This window comes from Dunckerocampus dactyliophorus, chromosome 12 (assembly GCF_027744805.1).
Source record: "Dunckerocampus dactyliophorus isolate RoL2022-P2 chromosome 12, RoL_Ddac_1.1, whole genome shotgun sequence".
Taxonomy (NCBI): Eukaryota; Metazoa; Chordata; class Actinopteri; order Syngnathiformes; family Syngnathidae; genus Dunckerocampus; species Dunckerocampus dactyliophorus.
Window position 1 is genome coordinate 21,524,774 of NC_072830.1, and position 21,543 is coordinate 21,546,316.

Below are 21,543 nucleotides of genomic sequence, written 5' to 3' on the forward strand. Positions count from 1 at the left end.
TAATGGACGGTTGGCAACCCCACGGTGACGCAGCAGACATGTTGGGTTTGCCGCCCCATGCCTGCGTAGTGTTAAGGAAAGGTGGAGGGAGACGCTACACTGCACAAAGGGTTCTCTGAGTGTGTAGGCTACAGTAGTACGAGCCATAAGTGATCAGTTTTTGTGATCGACTTTGAAAGGCATTTGTCAGAGTATGCCGATTACGTGTTTTTTACGGAAAACGTCCGATACTGATCAGTGGTTTGATTGATCGGAGCGTTCGATCGCAGTTGATCCCAAATATTCTCTCCTTTGGCTTATTTTTATGATTACTATTACAGGTAATAATTACCTTTCAGCAATTGACAGCAAAATAAAACTAGGTAATAAGAGTCAAGAGTCAGCTCCAGTCTAGATTTCATTGGTTGTTTAAATACACTAGGTTAAAATCTCGTCAGCAAGTGTGCACATACTTGCACGTCGGACAGTGAGAATATCGATATCTGATTTTGATGTTGATGTGGTTGTTATCTCTTAACAGTACAGTTGATGAGATGTTGATATCTTGTCCCCCACTGTTCAGCAATGTTTCTCAGCTGCTGTGGTCCACCATTGTCGTGCATGCTTACACTGAACACACACGTCCTCACAGATGGCCGTTTTAGTGTTCACGTGAAAACAGTCCGATACTGAACAGTTCAGTTGGTGTCAGGTAATGGAACCCTTACTGTCGAGCATTATTCCTCAAGCATCACCAATCCGAGCCCACAGATGGAAAGACAGAGCAAGAGAACTCCCAAAGATCAAACAGATTGCTTATTTCCATGTCACCCCACCCCCACCCCCATCCTTCCTATGCGTCAGCTCTTTTTTTTTTTCTATGCACAGAAGCATCCGCTTAAAGCTTCAAGTCAAACTGAGCTCCTCTTCTCGTTCGGCTTTGGGGGGTTTTTCCACATGGCTGGTTGTTGATGTGAAAATTGGATGCAGTGACATTTTAGTTATTGCTTATGGTATTCAAATGAGGCTAGGGTCCCTTGACCGCATGGCATTTGCAACGGCAAACAACAAACCTTTCAGAGAAAAATGCCAGATTTCCACCAGCCTACTATTTATACGCCTGTTATCATGAGACGAGACAGTCTTATCTCCTGCTGCTAATGACATTTTTATAGCACGATTTGGTGGAGATTCCAAATGATGAGTAATGTACTGAGGCTAAATAACTCAAAAGCAAACATTTACTCACAGTCAGCTTATTATTTAGGGTTGTATGTTTCTGATTTTGCCTACCAAATGATCCAGATGCAGCTTTGCTTATAGGATGAAATGTCTATATTCTGTGTGTGTGTGTGTTGATACCATGAGATGGATCCTCCATGTGTCCCAGCGTTTCAATCTGCTCCACCAGGTCATTTGAGTTCCATTGACTCATGCCGAGCAGAATGGCACTTTTTCCCTCCATAACATCTGCTGAGGCACACATACACACGGGAACATGAGCAGTGAAGAAGAACTCTCACTTTGCGCATCAACAACACGTCAGGCCATTAATCTTGAACATCCAAGTGATCAAAGAAAAAGAACATCATCCATCATGTTGTTGTTGGCTCGGTTGTCATCTGTGTTACTTTCATCAGACCTGGTGTGCTTTTTGACTTCATTGTTATAAGATTCGACAAAGATTAGACAAAGTGTACTTCGCATGTGAACACGAAACGAAAATATCAACAATAATGGAGCTCCAACAATGAATTGAGAAATCAATGATTATTCAGTTATCCAATTAATAGACAACTATTTTGGTATTCAATTCATCTTTCTTTTTATTTAAAAAGGAAAATATTCTGGCATTTCAGCTTCTCTAATGTGATTTTTTTACAATTTCGTTCGTCATCCATGAAAGCAGACCTATTATCTTATTATCTAAAAGATATTCACAAACATCAGCTTTGTGTTTGGAAAACAGTGACGAGTGATGGCCATTTTTGCCTCATTTCTGATTTGTTGCAGATGTTTATATTTCGTTCAAATTGATTTGCCCTGTATAGGGACTAACCGATTACTCGATTAATAAAAAACAACAAGCTTCAGATTAATCGACTAAAGAAAATAATCGTTAGTTGCAACTTTAAAGTGCTCATGGCACCAAAACACATGTTAATCTTGTTATTTCTGCTGTGAAAAATAACAATGAAAGACAGATTTCCTGTGTTATATGTGTGGTCCAATGCTTAAATAATTATTCTTTTTCGCAATTTTCGTCACTTCTTCCGGGTCTGGAGGAGGCGGACCAAGTGACGTCAGTACCAGACAGTCCCACCCAAAGCTTTTTATTGGCTCGGTTAAAAAGATCTGGAAACGCCCGAGGACGACTTCACTACAATGCATTCTCTGATACAATGCTCCACTTCTCTGTGAATTTCTGTTGTTATATATATTTTATATTATGTCCGCTTGTTGTGTTGAAGGATTTTGCTGGGAAACTTGAGGGGAAGGTGTAAGCTTGCTCACATTTGTAAAAGACACCATTCGCCTCATCAGATGATGGGCAACCTTTGTGGGACAAATTTTTTAATACTAATGAAAAGTCAAAAACCCACAAGACGTTCAACCGTGGAAAAGCATGCCAAGGTGGCAGTAAGTCAATCTACGTTTCTGCTGCTAATATACTCCATAGTAGGCAGCCTAATGCAGTACTAATTCCTATCTGGGTAGCTCTGACACGCTAGCTAGGCGGCTAATGTGGTATCTGTACAATAAATCCATCTTTTTTTTTTTTTACTAGATCTATTCTAGGAATTTTAGAATTTCCTGGTTTCATTCCAGGGCTAAATAAGCAGTGATCGCTGCTCACTGCTTTATTTTGAAGCTGGCAGTCAAAAAAACATACTGGTGGCCATTTTTCATGGCTATATGTGTTTTGAATCTGGTTCCCGGAAAATGTTCCGGGTGTGACGTCACAGCCAAGATGGCGTCGGTTCAGAAAGTTCACCACTTCATTTCACTCCTATTTCATAGTTGCTTATTTATCTATGACAGCTGTATGACAAAACAAAAATTGTTAAGTGAGTACTTACATTTTGTTATTGTTTTTTTTTAACTTTATTTTGATGTCATGATCACTTTAAACAATAACATAAAATACATTTGAGACTAATGGAAAGCCTGTTTATTTCCATTTTATATGATGCATTTGCGATGGGAGTAGAGCGGAATACTTGTGGCACCAGCTTGGGTGTGCTGTTTGTGCTAGAGTGATTAACATAAATATGTTTGCACGTTTGAGAAGTGGAATGACATCCCATGTGTGAACAGCATGACAATAAATTGTCGAATTGCTAGTATGTCAATATTCTTCTTTGTTACTGAATCATTCCACCAAAGAACACCAAACAGGAGTAAACAGCGATTGCAGAATAAGCTGTTTGGCAGACGAAGTAAATATTTGTTTAATTTCACATGGGTGCAATGCACTTGCTCAGTTTTGCTGCTGACTTAATATAAATCATATGGCTTACAAGTGGGACATCATTTAAAAAAATGGCTTTCCAATAGTATGAAAGGTATTGGCAAGGAGTATTACAACACAGACGTGATCTACCAAACACAAATGTCAAAACATTTAATTTGTAGTTGAATCCTGTCCACTGTGAAATAGACAGTATTTCCCAGATTATTTAAAACATACAACATAATCATTATTTTCAGAGCTTGCATTATCGCTCATAGTTTTAGCAAGCCTTCATAGCAGTCTTCTTTCCAGCTTTTCATGTAACCAAATGTACTGCACCATGAAAGTAAATAAAACAGGGTTTGATCTAACTGAATAAATTCAAGCAGATTGTTTTTATGCAAAATATGTCCTCATATACACCCACTGGTCACACCATTAGGTACAAATGAATCGTCTAATGCCGGGTGAGTCGCCAGAATACTTCAAGAGAGGTACAACAGCTTGAAGAAAAACATTTGTTCCAAGCCTATTCAGTTAATTTCAGTTATGTCAAAGGCAAAACAAATATGCTCCCGAAAGGCTCACAGCGCCACACTTGAAAAACCAACGGTCTGATGAGACCCAATGCAACAATTGTATCAAATGTTGCATGTTTTGACTTAATAATGCTCAGTTTTGATCGACACTGCCTATTATTCTAGTTGTAGTTTGCAGTGGCATAGAAATGCATTGCATCATACTGAGAGCTGTTTCTCATATTTTGATTCAGAAATTACAACATAACAACATGAAAAGCAGGCCTCGGTATGATGCAGTACACTGCAAACGACAAGCACATGAACATATTGTTACATTAATTTCTATGTTTAGTGTCAAAACCATTTGTCTGTTTGTAAAAGCACTAACTTAGATACAGATCTTGCACTGTTGCACCTAATACCGCGGCCAGTGAACGTATATTATACATCTATCTTCTATGACATGCATTTTTTGAAAACATGATGAAGAAATCTATACATATGGTCCACACATCCAAACATACTGTACTGCCAATGCATTGGATGTGCAGCATAATGGAATGCACCCCCCGCGTCATGGCAAAAGCCAACAGCTGGGATGCAAGGTGTTAGGCTGTCATGGTAAATGATCGGTACGTCTCTATTGGACACTTGTGAGGCTAAAGCACAAGGACAAGCCAGGCGTACACTGACTGAGTGGTCCAGCAAAGTGTTTGTCTACCCGTCACACACTCAAATCCAAGGCAGGATGAGTCATGCAGGATGGAGGGGGGAGAGAACAAAACTGGCAGATTTCTCTCTCGCTCTTTTCTGCCCGGAGCTTCTGATACAAGTCAACGCCGCCTGTCTGTTTGAATCGCACAGCAGAGGGTCAAATGGTCACGGTTTGTCATTCGCTATATGACGTCTTCCATCCTTGCTGAGCTCACACAGCACTGAGCTTATGGGATAATGAGGGAACATCACAAACAGTCACAAATTCCAACATATCCAGCACAAGGAGAGCGGAGAGAAAGAAGGGATGCAAACTAACTAATACTGATCCTCAATGACACCTGTCATGTATTAATCAGGTAACATCATGAAACATTTTCGTTATGAAACATAACATGATAATAATTTTGTGAGAATAAAATTCCTGTAAGGTTACAACTGTATTCTCATAACATGACAATTTTATTCTCAATAAAGTTGCAATACTTGGCAGCAGCTAGAAGAGGGCACAATTAATTCAGGTCTGACAAGTAGCAGTAGTAAAGCAAAGGCAAAGCAAGCAGTCAGAACAAAAAAAAATGGCTAAAAATACTTCAGTATTGTATATGGAGTACAATAGGTTAACACATCACGGTTCGAAATTCGCGGCTTCAATCCATCACGGTTTTTCAAACATATATTGGTTGAATGTGGCCTATTATTAGTAAAAAAAAAATATACATATGGTGCTAAACAGCATGTAAAATAACTAATAACTGATTGTTTTATCAATCAAGGCAAGCATTTCTAGGGCATACCACTATGTAGAATACTTAAATGATGACTGATGAAGGCAGCTGACAGCAGCCATGAACTTAAATAGCGCATGGGAATATGCTTTGAACTTCAGGTGAGGAAAAAGGAGGTGAGAGACTGGCCTGACTCTAGACAGCCTCGAGGGACAGAAAAGAGATTTAGGGACATCCTTCAAGCTGTCAGCTCACTGTGAGCAGGTGTCAGGGTGGAGGTGATGCTGTGATTTTTAAACCATGAGGAAGCACACTCAGCTGACCTCTTCCAATCCCTTTCTGTTTTAGAATTCCTCCATTTCTTGATCTCATCAAGCAGGCATGAGTTGTTACAGCGCTGTAATAATCTTCACTACTATCCGGGGCTTTGTTTTAGGCCTGTTCAACATCTGATGACGCAAGATGAGGATGAGATTTCGGGAAGCAAAGACCATGAAGCAGCAGCATGTGCTGACTTTTATTGTATGCTAAAGGACCAGATTAGACAGTGCTGTGCAAATCGCTTTTAATAATAGTGTAAAACAGTCAATTGTAGAAAATAGCTCAATATTGGTGTCACGTGAGTTTCGATTCCTGGACTGCTAAAGACACAAATCTAATGATGTCCAAGACATTTGCACATTTTGCACTTGTGCCTTTTTGTTGTATCACCACGCTACAAGATTTTGCTACATACTCTCTGTGCCTTAATCACCATCTATATCTTCCTCAGTAGCCCCGTGGGATGGTCATTTAAGTGATGTAACATCCTCACTGATGGACCCATGATACCCATGATGAAGCGTAACTGTCATTACATTTCTGCATCAGAGATAAAACTGGCGCTGTGGCCTCTTAGCAACACTGACAGTGACAATAAAAACATTGGGATGCTTATTCTAACAACTCTAATGCAACAGCAGTGGGCTACATTTGGGGGAAAGCGTCCATGTAGACTAAAATAGTGGCTTCCTCTCTGATTGGTACCATGCCTCAGTCACTGCTTGCATCGTCCACTCGGTGGCTGTAATTACGTTTCCTAAAGCCACTTTTCCACCAATCAGTACAGTTCTTTAGACAAACCTGCCAATGAGAACTTAATAAATCCTAAGAAAAACAAATGGATGGATTCTATTGACTATACTTATACTATCCTAATATGACAATTTAAAACCACCAGACCCTGCTACCAGGAGCAGCTGGGTTGCATCTGAGTTTTTGTTATGGCAATTTTTAAAAAACCCACATGCTATACATATTAATTTTTTTTGGTTTTGTTGAGCTTTTACCTGACATTCTTCTGCTTACCTTAATGCAGTGCTTGGTGAACTGTCAGGGGGTGCGTGAGAGGCAGGGAGTACTTTCCGTGTTAATGCAGACCTTCCATCATATCCAAATTTATCGTACTCATCGTGCAATTTGACTCTTGAATAGGCTTGTATGCTTCACAGCTCTCCATTTTGTTGCATTTTACTGGTTTCAGTTTTCAGTTCAGTCTGTCCAATACAGATAAATAAATAGATTTGATCAGATTCTCAATAGTATTTGAAATCGGGAGGGGTGGTCATGAAAAAATGGCTGTCCCCTAAGAGGGTCATGACAGAAAATATCTGAGGACCACTGCCTTAATGCCTTAACGAGACAAAATAAACCCCTACCCACAGTCCATGCCATAACACCACTGCAACCATGCACCACTCCATCAACAACGCCATCAACAACACCTACACAACACCTGAAAACTGTGATTCATCTGTGGTCTGTGATTGTGAGGCAGCTCTGGTGACCATTCCTGCCCGTTGCACGCTCACTCAACACTTGCAACATATGTGGCATTGTGCTGTGTGATAAAACTGGCCTTTTATTGTGGCCAGCCTAAGGTACACCTGAGCAATAATCATGCTTTATAATCAGCATCTTGATATGCCACACCTGTAAGGGGGCTAGATATCTCGGCAAGGGATGTGTGTACATAAAAAGAGATCCTGGGAGTTCGACTCATGAAAGAAAAACACAAATGTTGTGTTTATGTCTTTGCTGAGAATAAGACAAAGATTTGTGTTATTATTAGTATCAACCTTTCATTTCTGTGTACGTTACGGTTTTTGCTCTATTTTTCCTACTTTTGCTGTGCCGCAGGCCAATAGAAAACAAGCAATGCGCCGCAGATGGCACCTGGTCCGCCGGTTGGACACCAACTCTCGTCAACTATTTGTAAGATCCAAAATCAGAGGAGAATGAGTTTTCAGAGCTGGGTTGTAGGCCCTCTGAAAGAGTCCTATATATACAGGGAATAATGTTCTACATGCCGACCAATCACAGCCTTTACGGTCCCGCAAGGTTCGATAATTTCAGAGGTGCACTTCATGCAAATTGAGAAAAACTATGACAAGACTTTCTTACAATTTAACGTCTTAAATAAAATAAATGAAAGAAGACTTGAAGAGAGGTTAGACAAGAGTGACTACGTACAAGAGGCCTTGGACGCACATCCTTGCAGGGATCTTTCAAGAGTGATGACATTCTTAATAATAACCAATGCGCTTTGAGCGGGCTTCATGTTCTATGAGCATTTATTTTGGGAAAGCTGAGGTACACAGCGTACTGGTGTGTGTTCTCAGTATACATTCTCAGGAAACCTTCACTCGGCTGTACACTCCAATCTGTGGCAGCTGCCGCTTAAGTGACTGATTTTTTACCTTGGATGCTCGAATCCCACACATGTACAAGATGAACGCTGAACAAAAAGTCTGGAAATTCTCCCAGAAATTCCTACAGTGGGGGATAGTTCGGATTTTTTGACATGAAGTGGCATGGCATCCTCATCAGCAGTGTGCTGCATCAACACCGACTCTTCCCCCACTTTGTTCCATGAGCAGAGTTCTGGTCTGGCATCCGTTTTAACTTGAACTGAAGTTATCAAATATGGTTCCTTGCCATGAAAGTAAGCCTCTGCTGAGAGCAGGGGAGTGAGCCCCAGGAAGGCTGCTAGTCCTGATGGTATCCCCGGAGTGGTCGTCCAAGCATGGGCAGACCAGCTGGCAGGGATCCTTACCAAACTGTTCAACCTCTCCCTGACACATGCCACTGTCCCGACATGCCTAAAGAGTGCTCTTTGTGGACTACAGCTCAGTGTTCAAAACCACCATCTAGGACATTCTGGTCACCAAATTGCTCCGACTGCAGCAGCAGTTACATTCTTACATTTTCTCGCAGTTCTTAAAGGAGAACTATTGTACTCATTTTCGGGCCTTTGTGTTGAGTTCTGGACTCCTATAGAGCAGCTTTCTAGATCTTCCAGACTCTGCGCCTCTTGCTGCAGTGTTTCCTTGGCTTTCCTGCTTCCCGTCCAAACAATCTGTGTAATTTACTCCACCCACGGCCCTTCTCCAGGTATGCCTCCTGCCGAGCCCACTCCGCTGTGACTGGTCACGCTCCCGAGGGCTTCCGGACAGCTGCCGAACCCCACTTTCTAATTTCGCCGATACAGGAGTTGATAGTAAACGGCAATTTATCTTTTTTTTAAATGTCCGCTTTTAACATACAGCCCTGTATGCTCGCTCTAGAATGCTGCAGTTTGGTCTTCTGACTCTTCAACACAACCAAGTAACGTTGGAAAGGCGTCGGACTTCAGCAACAGTTTGGCGGGCAGTCCAGCTTGGTAGTGTTCACAAAACAGTCCCATGTGAAGTGCCATTGACACATGAGCATATTTTTCTCTTGCTGGCCAGGAATCAGCAACTGAATCGACTTCTGCCTGATGCTGGCCTCTTTAGGAAAGCTAAACAAAATTACCTTTCCCTCAACAAACATTTCCTGGGAGCCATTGCTCAACATGCTAACACGGTGAAATATTCGACAACGGAGCGAAGCAGAGTGGGGGGAGGGCAGGCCTACAGCGTGTGCTTGGCCATGCCCATAAAAGGAAGTCCGGGTTGCGTTGACGTCAGTGTTAAAAAAACCTCGTGCAGAGCCATCCAAAACTGCTATCAGGGTTCACTTCCAAATGCGCAAACCTCATGATATGATGCGATGGCATCGTTTAACACGAGAATACAACATTGTAACAACATTTATAGGTCAGAAAAGAGGAAACGCATAATAGGTCCCCTTGGAGAGGGTTCTTAAGAAAACTCTGTCAGATTCATCGTGTTCTTAAACCTCAGCATTGTTCGCAGCTGTGTTCTTAAACCGATAAATCCCATCTCCTCGCAAATTAAAAGCATGTGCAAGGTGAGCCGAATTAACATGTGACTAGCATAGGTAAGAGCCCATCAATGCCCATAAAAGGGCATGAGACTACAGAGTCGTGAGCAGATGCAGATTTCAAAATGCCGAAAGCTAAAGGTAAATTAATAGAAAAAAAACATAGAAACGAACGCTACACCTAGCGTTAACATTTCCAAACTCAAAAATAAAAACACAGCAGCAGCTCCAATATGTAGCTTTTGGTGGTGGCCTGATGCATTGTGAGCGCGGCGCTGATGTGCTGTGAGCAAGTGTGTGGTGAAGCTAGTCTCTAGCCAGCTAGTAGCTAGCCGGTGTGGTGTGGCGAGGTGTCACTATGCCCGTAACGCAGTTCTTCGGCGTAAGAGCGTTAATAACAACAATTATAGCAATGTCTCTGTAGCTTGGTTAATACGCGGGATCACATTGTGTAAATTGAAAGTTTTTGGTGTTTTATTTTTGTTGTTTTCAGAAGGCTTTTAGGCGGAATAGGTGCCTCCCATTACGTGCATTCTTAGGTGTCTATTTTTTAGCTGTTTCGATGTCTTTAGAATGCACAGAAAAAAGAAAGACTTTAAAGGATTTCTTACACACTTGTCTTCAAAAGGCAGTCGTGACTTATGTGTGTTATATTTTACCAGCGTTATTTGAGGTTTGTTTCATTTTATTCTCGTGTGACAGTTGCGTATTAGATTTGTGAGGCGACGTTTACTCCCCCTCCTCATTTTCATTAAAGTTAAGAGAGTGTCTAATGATTGTTTTATTCTTTTAAATATATTATTATTACACAGGCTAACTTTTGCTGACAAATGTATGACAGTTACGGACGTCAAAACTTACTTAAACATTGCCCGTGCAGTTAATAGAAGTTTTATGATGATGACCGTTGGTACTGGAAAATAAAGAATCATTACAGGAATGAATTATTCCAAAGATAATGCGTCTTGTGGGGTTTCATTCTTGGTCTTCCCTGACAAGACTGCATATGTCACAATACAATAAGAGTCATTGATTTAGCAGAAAACTCCTCAGTGACTTCATATCTTGATGTATATTTCCATTGTGTCCACAGTGCTGGAACAGAATGGATGAGGCGTTCATCATAACCACACAAATAAAAGACTCGGCCATGCAATCTCTCCATTTATTAGTCTTGTACTACTTTTTATTCTATTCTTGCTATTCTGTAGGCACTTATTCCAGCTGTGCTGATTATGTTAGCAAAGAAAAAGCAAGGGAGATTTTTTAATCTAAAGAGGACGACACATGAATGAACAAAATTATGACTACTATCTCTTTGTCAGTCACATTTGACCATTCTTAGCTGACATACAAGTGTAAAAATACATTAACCACTTTAATATTAACATAAAAACAACAAAGTACGATACACTCCTGATCCAAATTTTAACACCCGTTGAAAAATGGCAAAAATTGACATTTTGCACTGTTGGATCTTAAGGAGGTTCTATGTAGAGCTTCAAAAAGCAAAATAATCAGAGTAAGCAATTTACTGCAAACAAGTGAAATAGGCTGTTCATCAGCTGATGGAAAGTTTAAGACCACAGCCTTTCAAAGCCGAAATCTGAATTAACGTCCTTTTCTGTCAGGTATTCACACTGTTATGATCTCTTGATGGCGAAGGCAAAGCTTTGAAGGCGGTCAGATTGTTGAGCTGCATAAGCAAGGCTTCTCACAGCGCGCCATTGCTGCTGGGGTTAGACGCAGCAAGACAGGCAGCTGTCTTACAGCCTATTTCTGTTTAATGCTTGTTTGCAATAAACTGCTTATTTCATTTTTCTCTCTCACTCATTTCTTCTTTTTGTATTCTGAAGCTCTACCTAGAAACCCCTTAACAGTGGGAAATGTAAATTCTTGCAATTTTTTAACTGGTCTTCTTCGTGGTTTTCAAAAATGTATTAATTAATAAATGCAGGCTGTTTCGTCTCTGCAATCAAGCGTTTGCGATAACTTGCAGTGAGTGTCTTACGGCACTCTGGAGGAATTTTGGCCCACTTATCTTTGCAGAATTGTTGTAATTCAGCCAAATTGGAGAGTTTTCCAACATGAAGCGCCTTTTTAAGGTCACGCCACCGCATCTCAATTAGATTCAGTTGAGGACTTTGATGAGGCCACTCCAAAGTCTTCATTTTGTTTTCCTTCAGCCATTCAGAGGTGGACTTGCTGGTGTGTTTTGGATCATTGTCCTGCTGCAGAACCCAAGTTGGTTTCAGCTTGAGGTCACGAACAGATAGACGGGCATTCTCTTTCAGAAATTTTGGTAGACAGGAGAATTCATGGTTCCATTTATCACAGCAAGTCTTCCAGGTTCTGAAGCAGCGAAACAGCCCCAGACCATCACACTACTACCACCATATTGTACTGCTGGTATGATGTTCTTTTTCTCAAATGCGACAATACTTTTATGACAGATGTAATGGGACACACACCTTCCAAAAAGTTCAACTTTTGTCTCGTCAGACCACAGAGTATTTTCCCAAAGGTCTTGGGGATCATCAAGATGTTTTCTGGCAAAATTGAGACAAGCCTTAAGCCTTCTTTTTGTTTCAGCAGTGGTTTTTGTCTTGGAACTCTGCCATGCAGGCCGTTTTTGCCCAGTGTCTTTCTTATGGCGGAGTCATGAACACTGACCTTAACTGAGGCAAGTGAGGCCTGCAGTTCTTTGGATGGGGTTTGTGGGGTCTTTTGTGACCTCTTGAATGAGTCGTCGCTGCAGTCCTGGGGTAATTTTGGTTGGCCAGCCACTCCTGGGAAGGTTCACCACTGTTCCATGTTTCAGCCATTTGTGGATAATGGCTCTCACTGTGGTTCGCTGGAGTCCCAAAGCTTTAGAAATGGCCTTATAACCTTTTCAACACTGATGGATCTAAATTAATCTCAGTTAAGTTATGTTTTAAATGGGGGAAATCACTTTTTCACACAGGGTCATGTAGGTTTCCATTTTTTTTCTCTCCCTTAATAATAAAAAGTTTCAAATGTCGTTCCCAGGATGAACGGACTTGTGAGAGTTGGAGATACATACAGTATATGGTGTTGGAATTGTACTGCTGTTGATGTGTTCAGGTCGGAATGAAGTTATAAGAGCGTCAGTCTGTGTGACTATGTGGGAAAGCTCCACTGCGCCTCCGTCTGCCGTCATAGCAGAGAGTCATGCATGCGCTGGTCTGCATGCGTTAATTACACAAAAAAATCAAACGCAATTAATTAAATAAATTAGTTCCCGCCATTAACGCGTTCTTTTTGACTGCCCTAATTCTGATGTAACCATGTATGCACGTTCAAAATGAACTCAAAGCAAACCATTATTATTATTTTGCTTATTTTCTTGTGTATATCCTTCTTGTCCTGTTCTCGCATTTGTCTTCTCTTAAGGAATACGTGTTGCAAAAAAAGCCACACAAATGAAAAGCAACATGCTCAGAATTAAACAGAATGACTCCAACCATGCTCGCTGAACTCAAGTCTAGTTTTGCATAATGGCAGTGACATTTTGTGCGACTTTGGAGGCGTAGTTATCCCCATATTTTGGTCAAATTCAGAAATGTACGCACTCGGGGACGAAGACGTTCCACCATATTGGTCTGGCAACCATTCAGGCAATTCAGTGCGCACCCTCCAAGCAAAATAATCAAACATTCCTCCTTATCACAGTTTGTCATGCAGCAGAGTCAGACATTGCTCAAACTGCACTTGCGGTGGGTGTCATGTTGCTGATAGGGGGATACGATAATGTGTGTATGTTTTATCGCCTTCACTCTTCCTGCAGCGCTAAATCACACACTCTTGTACATGGTGTGTCACGCGAAGGCCAACACATACTGTAATCAGATTTGTATGTGTTGCACTTTTTCTGTAAATGCTAATGGAACTGTCCTCGCTATACAGGAGCTCTTTATCAGGTATCTTGTTTAACATGTGGACGGTATCTGTGCTACAGTGGATCCTCACACCTTCAGCATTCAGGGCCCTTCAAATTCCCTGATAATGTGTCCACAAATATTTTGTTTTTTTTCAAAAATTTGCAGTTTTTTGCGCAGAAAACAAATATTCAAGATATAGACTATTCATGATACAGGTAAAATATACAACATACATGTACAACTGTTTGAAAGCCCGCAATTTTTACATGTTTATGTCTTCATGCTTCAGTGATATTTTTGAATGTTTTTTCATCACACTTTGAGATTTCGTACTTTGTTCGGCGGTCTTTGAACACACCATTGTTCTGTGCTCGATGCGGAAGTTTATTTGGCTACAGAACACTAGTTTCCACAGTCAAGCCGGCCTCAAAACCAGCAGCGAGGTAATATATGTATACTTTAATACCTTAATATATATATATATGTACCTTCTCTAGCCTGCTAGCATCTAGCGCTAGCCCGACGACCAGGCTAAAGGCTACACCGTGCTTCAGTTTCCATCCGTTCATCTGTCACTTTCATTCAAATATACATTTTCATTAACCATTTTACTAAATTTGAAAGAAATATCTAAAATATTAGTGCCCCCCCCCCACACCGCATGTTTTGATGTTTCAGTATGCGGCCCTAATAGTTGGACACCCATGCGTTATATAGTGTTGGCTGAATCAACAGTGCCTCTGCTGGTTGCGGCCAAGTAGTGCAATCTGTTTTGCCAGTTACTTCAATTGATGAACAATAAACTGCACAAAATCTTCAAAATGGTCAAGGTTGACTAAATCGACATATCACTAATTAAGGGATTAAGGTTATTAAAGTCAATATAAGCACTAAAGCCACTGGCATTCATACACTGGAGACTTTTCTCATCTTCATACGATCCATATCTTGTATTGGTTATGCATGATATCTATTGTCAAAACAGGGAACTACATAAACGTGCTGAACGTAGCTGTGACTGAACCACGCAAACTGAGCCATTTATTTCCCATTTGACGCAGTCTCACATAAAAGCGGACATGACCTTCGCATGAAATGACTTGACGTGCACGCGTTGCATTAGTTAGTGTGCCAGTGTTGTGCTTTAAGGAGAATGAAGAGGTTTGAAAGACATTTTAATTGCATTTAATCTTTCATTCCCACCCACACTCATTTAATCACTCCAATCGATTCCTCAGTCAAAATCACAAATGTCCGACAAGCTGCTGCATCATATATCTTACAATCCAGGATTCCAATAACTAATATCCGGATATCTTCCATTAGCTCCATCAATCGAGTTGCTGGTGCACGTGGCGACCATAACTATCTCCACTGGGTAAGCTGTCGCCTTCCAGCTGGCTCAAGCGCTTGTTAATTATTGGATGAACAAATCCTCCATCTCAGCAGTGCAGTGGGCTTAATTACTCGCCATGCCACTAACGTTGTTAGCTTTGTTTTGTTTTATTGGCAAAGCCGTCAACAAGCGTCCACAGGGACCTGCAATCACTGACTTCCCACATAGGGTTTTTTTTCTCTTTTTACAGTAATTATTTATCCAAAGTTGGATCCTGGAAGAGTTGGCTTTCTACAGGGATCCTATTTTCCTTTGTGCTCTATTAGTCAATATTATGTTTACTGCCAACTCGTTTAAGGCACGATATATAATTTCTATTACTTTTATTTCTGAACGCAGTTCATTTGCCTTTACTTAATAATGTGTTCTGAATGCATTTTGTACCTAATTATGTGTATTATGTCAGAAAGATTTATGCCACTGAAATAACTTCAATAACGGTTGTTGTGACCGGTTGAGAACTATTGACTTAATGCACGTTTTAGAACAAAACAGAAGGCAAAATGCATGCAACACCAACCTCTGGCATCAAAAAACTCTTCATCTGAGCTGTCAACAGATTCTTGTGCAATATTCTGCAGACACCAATGGGTGGCGCTGTGCTTTCGTGAAGAACCTAAGGGTCACAAAAAGAAGACAAATATGCATTATCATTATGTTGGATGGGAGTGGCTGCTAAACTTTTGATTCTGGCCTTTGTGCTCCTCATTGTCAGCATATTGGGAATGAAAAGCGAAACGTGGCTGCCCTCAGGTGAGTGTTGGCATAGCCTTTTTAGTGCCACAGCAGGTGAGATGACCCAGATTGTTCTTTCGTTGGCGCTATCGGCAAGGGAGGATTTTTAATTATTTCGAATGTTAGCAATATCGACTTTCATGTACCTACTGACAAATGCAACCACAGCAAATGGTTACTACTGTAGACGGGCACTCCACCAAGCCTAAACAATCAATGTACTGTAGATCAGCACCAAACGTCATAGAGTAGGTACACACTCCCTACAATGTTTCTTCCATCAAGTAGTAGTGAGTATAATTTAATGAAACAAGCATTTCTTAAGTTACAAAGTTTGAGAAATAAAAGTCAACTTAAATCATTTACCAAATAAAATGTAATGAAAACATGAAAGTTTTCTTGGTGTAGGTTTAACCCGCCCTGCTTCACACTGCCCGCACCGGGGCTCGAACACAGGACCTTCTCAATGGGAGACGAGAGCGCTGACCACACGGCCAAAAGCCCGGACTGTCGACCGTGTGTTCAGCACAGCTCTCAAGGCAGAGGGAGTGAGGTTTACCAACAGGCTGCCATCCGTTACATACGTAGGTGATAACCACCGTAATACAATGGAACATCTAAGGTTATCAGGTAACCAGAAAGACCGGTGAGCCTTTCACTTGACCTCGAAACTAACTAAATCTGCGAAATAATTTAAATTAGGGATGTCCGATGACATCGGCCCGATATTGGCATAAAAATGTAATATCGGCCAACATCGGTATTGTTTTTTTTCCCTACGATGAAAGCCGATATAGAGCTTCAAGCACCAACGTCACAAAATTCCAACATTGTTGAATGATGTAGTTAACCCTGTGCTGCTCACAAGCCTGTTTATTTAGCAAGCAGAGTACCAGCAGAGTTCAAAATGAACTTTAAAGCTCCCTAGAAACCACAGGGGGCCTTATCATTCCACATATCATTCTTACTCAAGGTGTCTTGAAAGAAAAAGCTAAAAAGCAACAGCAACATAATAGGTTAATAACAACAGACAAGACACCACCAATGAATAATGCTGCATAACCAATATGTGCATGTGAGCTCCAAACATGTAACTTAGCAGCCATTTACAACAACAGTCCAGGAAAGCACACTGGGAAACAGGAAGTGCTGTTGTCATTTACGTAGACACCGCATAGAGTGCTGAGCCTTATGTCAACGTTGCCGCCATATTGGATGTGGCAAGGCTGCGCTGTAAGTGAATACAGATAAATGTACTTACTTTCATAAAGCACCTTTCCACAAAGACATTTAAGTTAATGTCTCTCGTTTATACATTCACACACACACTAATATACTTGGGAAACAGTTAGGCACCAAAAACAATGTATTTGATCTTCTCAGATGGCTAAGATAAGAACTTTATTGATCCGTTCATATTACATCAGCTATAGAGCACAAAGTAGTGCCGAAAAACCATACACAGTATATATACATAGTAGTTTTATTGCAATAAAATACGAATATAAAATAAGAACATGGAAGTTCTCAATCAAAATAATAATCAGCAAATTCATGTATTTTAAACAATACCCGTTGAACTACAAATAAATTAAATCTTTCCAAAAATAACATAAATCAAGGCCCAACAAACACAAATGCATTCTTATATAAAATATGTAATGGATTAATTATCTACTCAGAGATGGGTGGAGTAGCCAACAAAACAATTGTACTAGTATTGTTACTTTTCAACAATTTTGCTCAAGAAAATATATGTGATGTTACACATATCGGTATCGGTTGATATCACAAAAGGAAAGTCATTGTTATGTTCTGTGTTGTCGCTCTGCTGCCGCCTGTCTGCCATGTTGTTGCTGTACACCAATTTCCTGCAGAAGGCGGAGTTCCCTCGTTCACACCTGTGCCTGATCACTCATCTGGCCTTCTTAAGCACAGCAGCAGGACTCAATCTTCGCCAGATTGCCCCTCATCCTTCTCAAACTAGATAATGTTAGTTTTTCCTGCTTGGGTGTTTCAGCAGTGTTTTGTGTTTTTGCCTCTTGCCCATTTTTCCCTGCTGCTAATTTTTGTTAGTCGTGATTTGTGGTTATATTCTTGTGTGGCGTTGCACTCTTGTGGTTTGGACATTTTTCTCTACTTGTTTGTACTTTCACTTCTGTGAGGACACCCTTTTGTTTCATAAATATGTTTGTTTTACGGATCCGGTCTCTGCATTGGCGCCGTTCTTAACAGGCATATCGGTTATCGGCAAAAAAAGACGATATCGGACACCCCTAATTGAAAACGGAAAAACCTTCCTTAACTGCACAGGAAAGGTTTTAAAGAAGATTTTCACATTCTTAGCTTTCATACAAATGTACCAAAAAAAAAGTTATCCACCACAAAATGTCAAAATGTAAACCATAAAAGACTTTGTTGCCTGGTGTACTAAGACCCCAAAATAACGAGCACTAAATTGCATGAGCAAACCAAAAAAATTGCATGTACTGTTATTAGTGGGGGTGTTGCGAGTGATCTATACTATGATTGTTTGCACAGTTTACCAGGTGCAAAAATGGCAAAAATGGTGCGGACAGCCCTATTTAAATGAGGGTTTTGCGTGTGGTACTGTGGTCGCCATGGAGAGTTTGGGAGAGCAGAGTGGCTGTGAAGAAAACATGAGGTCTGAAGCCATGGAGTTGGAGGTCTTGATTGATGATGCAAATAAACAAACTGGTGAACTCCAGCAGAGACATTGCATCATCATAATAACGCTATATTAGCGTATTTTGTCATTTCATATACATATGTTACACTATACCATGTTGTGTATATCGCCTTAAACGACATTTACGTTAAATGGGTTATACAGTATTTATTTGACCATGTTGAAAATGCAGTTATATAGCGTGATCTACTTACACATTACTTACATAGCTGCATATCCAGGTGAAATCCAAGGACGCACAGCTCATTATTACACCAGCGCTAGATGCTGTGCTGGATTGGTCCAGATGCAAGGAAATGCATTGTTACAGGGAGTTTTTCCATAGGGGGATATGTCACAGCTCTTGTATTTTGTGACTAGCTCCAAATCATCCCTTCCAATAGCTGAAAAATGTAGTGATGTATCGGTTCGGGAACGAATCGGCACTAAATGAACGACGGGAGCGGCTCGTGTCGTTGGGAGCCAGTTGGGAGCCGATTAGTTTTCTCCTCACCATTTCTTACCTGTTAAAGGCGAATGTCATTGGCCAAGATGGGTGGCAGCGTCTCTGTGGCCACACTGAGCAGGGGGAGGGGCGGGGTTAAACATACGCTGTGGCACTCTTAGAGACGATTTGTTGGTGAGAAATTTGCATGAAGAGATTTGACCTACTTTGACTTTTCAGATGTTTTTATATTTTGTTTACAATATAACATTATAATATCTTTTGTAGCTGTTCATTGAGGTTTAAATAAATCAATTTCAATAATAAACATAACATATAATAATAATTAATAATACTAATAATAAACATATGTCATTTTTACATTAGTAACTCATTTTACACAATAAACATCATTTGGTAATAAATTAATTTAAGACAACAACAAAAAATCTGAGGAGCAATTCAGGAGCCGAAAGAGCTGGTTCTTTTTAGCGAGCCGGTTGTTTTTGCTCGGCTCACTAAAAAGAGCCGAGAAATTTCCATCACTAGAAAAATGGCATTGCTGGATAGACAATATGTCTCTACTGTTTTTATTTCTGACAGTCCAAATATGTTGACAAGCGCACGGAAGATTATCTCTCTCCGTTGTCCATCATTGCATGCCGCCTCCTCTCCACGATGGCTTCCGCCACATGTGTGCAATGCTTAAACTTTTAAGACAGAAAAGCACAAACCGAAAACAGCTTTCAGCTTTGATAAATAACATTGCGGGTGCAAAATGATTACATTTGCATCTCCTTCTCCCGGTATTTTGTGTGGTCTGATAACCTGCGTATATTCTGCATATCCATGAAGACAAAAACAGATTGCATGTGATATTTTGCTCGTTTGACAGGCGCAATCTTCATTGCACCCTATTAGGAGATCAGCTCAAGTTTGCACATGTTTTTATACACGCAAATTTTTAGTAGATCAGATCCTTAATTGATCAGATCCTTAATTGAATGCTAATGTTTTAAACAGTCCCCCTTAACTTTAACAACATGTGACACTGGTGTTTCACTCATTTTGAATGTAATCAGAGTCAATCTTACAGTTTGAACTGATTTTAGCATCTTAATTACTCCCCGAAGTCTGAATTCAGACGCGAACACCTTCAAGGTCATTTGACTTCATGAGCGCCGCTAAGAGTAAACAACGATTTGAACGTCTTGGTTATGAATCATGAATTGTATAGCTCATAAGCGTTGCACATTAAAGTACAATGGCAATGACGATCTCACACTGGGATGCTTCCAGTTCCACGCAAGCAAGAATACATTGGTAATGAATCCATCAGTGTGTTGACAGCATGCATGGTTCTAGCAGCTGATACTTACAACAGGTTCCAATCACCTGCAGTGTACTAGAACACAGGATGATGCCTGCATCGTAGAAGTCCACAGTGTAGATGCGCACGTCTACTCACTGATGCACATGCAGCGCGAGCATTAAATTGCTTGTGTGTGGCTTCAGCCACACACAACATGGTGCTGATCTCCCCAGTGGCAGTTCTGGCTTGTGTGACCACCTGGTTTTTCTTAACGCATTTCTGCGAGAAGCATCTGTAGTGGTGGAACATCACACGTTCACACAAATAAGGACATTACTTTGAATAATTCAGGTGCATTTAAAGGAATTATGATGTCATACCGATAAATCCAATTAATATTAAATTATTATTAGCTCCGATAATCGATTTTAAAAAAAACAACTCGTACGGTGCTGTAGGTGGGTTAGCATGACCAAATCAGGTGTTCCTTTTCTGTGACGCGCTGCAAACAGCCTCTCATAACCTCCCCGGAGCGCAGCAAACGTGGCATCGATCGTGCGGGGCTTCTCGCTGTTTCAGAGGAAGGGATTTCGCCCCATGCTCCAGATGGTCTGCGAACATTTGGAGCTTCAGCACATCAAACATTGTCAGCCGCCTGAAACGCCAGCATTGCTAATACGCCCGCAGCCTGGACTTGTTCCTATCATCGCAGCGTTTGTAAAATGCAAACAGTTTGTCAGAGACGACCCGAGGGTTAACCCTTGGAGCCACGGTTTGTCCTATTTTATTTTTTTATGTTTTGTGAATTGTAGTGATGTCATGATATTTGATCAGGACAAATCTACAGTTAGTTTGTCAAATCCAACTTTGTTTGAGTCGTTCTTACTTCCAGGTGTGCACAAACTACAGTTACATCCAAATTTAAAAAAGAATAGATCTAAAACGTTGAAAAAAAACTGTGCATCCCTAATATACATGTGATTCTTTGAAAACACAAATAACTACTAGTAATACCGCAATACACAATAATTTAGCGACATGGTTGCTATATTTAGTGTGTAGGTGTGAACATTCAATGTAAAAGACAAATGTTTCTTGTGTCATGCTTTATTTAATTATATATTAATTAAATACAGGCAACTAATAAAGGCCAAGTATCCGCTGTGCTAGCACGTGGGAGTGCATCTTCACCTACGTACCGCCGTGCAGTGCAGGTCTGAAAGCTGTAAAAAAAAAAAAAAAAAACCTCCACAATGAAATCCAACCCCTGACCAGCTACGGACACAAGAAGACAGAACTTGGACATTCCGTTCCCTAGCAACACCTCGCCTTCCTGGCGAAACACGCATGGGGGTCCAAAGTGTGGCGCCGGCTTTTTGCAGAAATAAAATAAACAAAAAAGTCAGCAAAAGTGGAAAAGTAG

The 21,543-nt window shown here is 40.7% G+C and overlaps 1 protein-coding gene across 9 annotated transcripts in view; it reads right to left on the reverse strand.

Annotated features, from left to right (window-relative positions):
• Nucleotides 1–21,543, reverse strand: part of pitpnm3 (PITPNM family member 3) — a 114,379-nt gene that overhangs the window by 75,378 nt on the left and 17,458 nt on the right. For 7 of the 9 annotated variants that reach the window (XR_008573069.1, XR_008573068.1, XR_008573066.1 and 4 more), the window contains 2 exons: nt 15,460–15,555; nt 1,342–1,452 (listed from right to left, as the gene is read on the reverse strand). Coding sequence is in view for 1 of the 9 variants with exons in the window: in XM_054793325.1 (XP_054649300.1) it covers nt 1,342–1,452; nt 15,460–15,555 (207 nt within the window). In the remaining 8 variants the exon portion in view is untranslated. The remainder of the gene's footprint in view (nt 1–1,341; nt 1,453–15,459; nt 15,556–21,543) is intronic. The other 2 variants (XR_008573070.1, XR_008573071.1) reach the window with 2 other exon arrangements.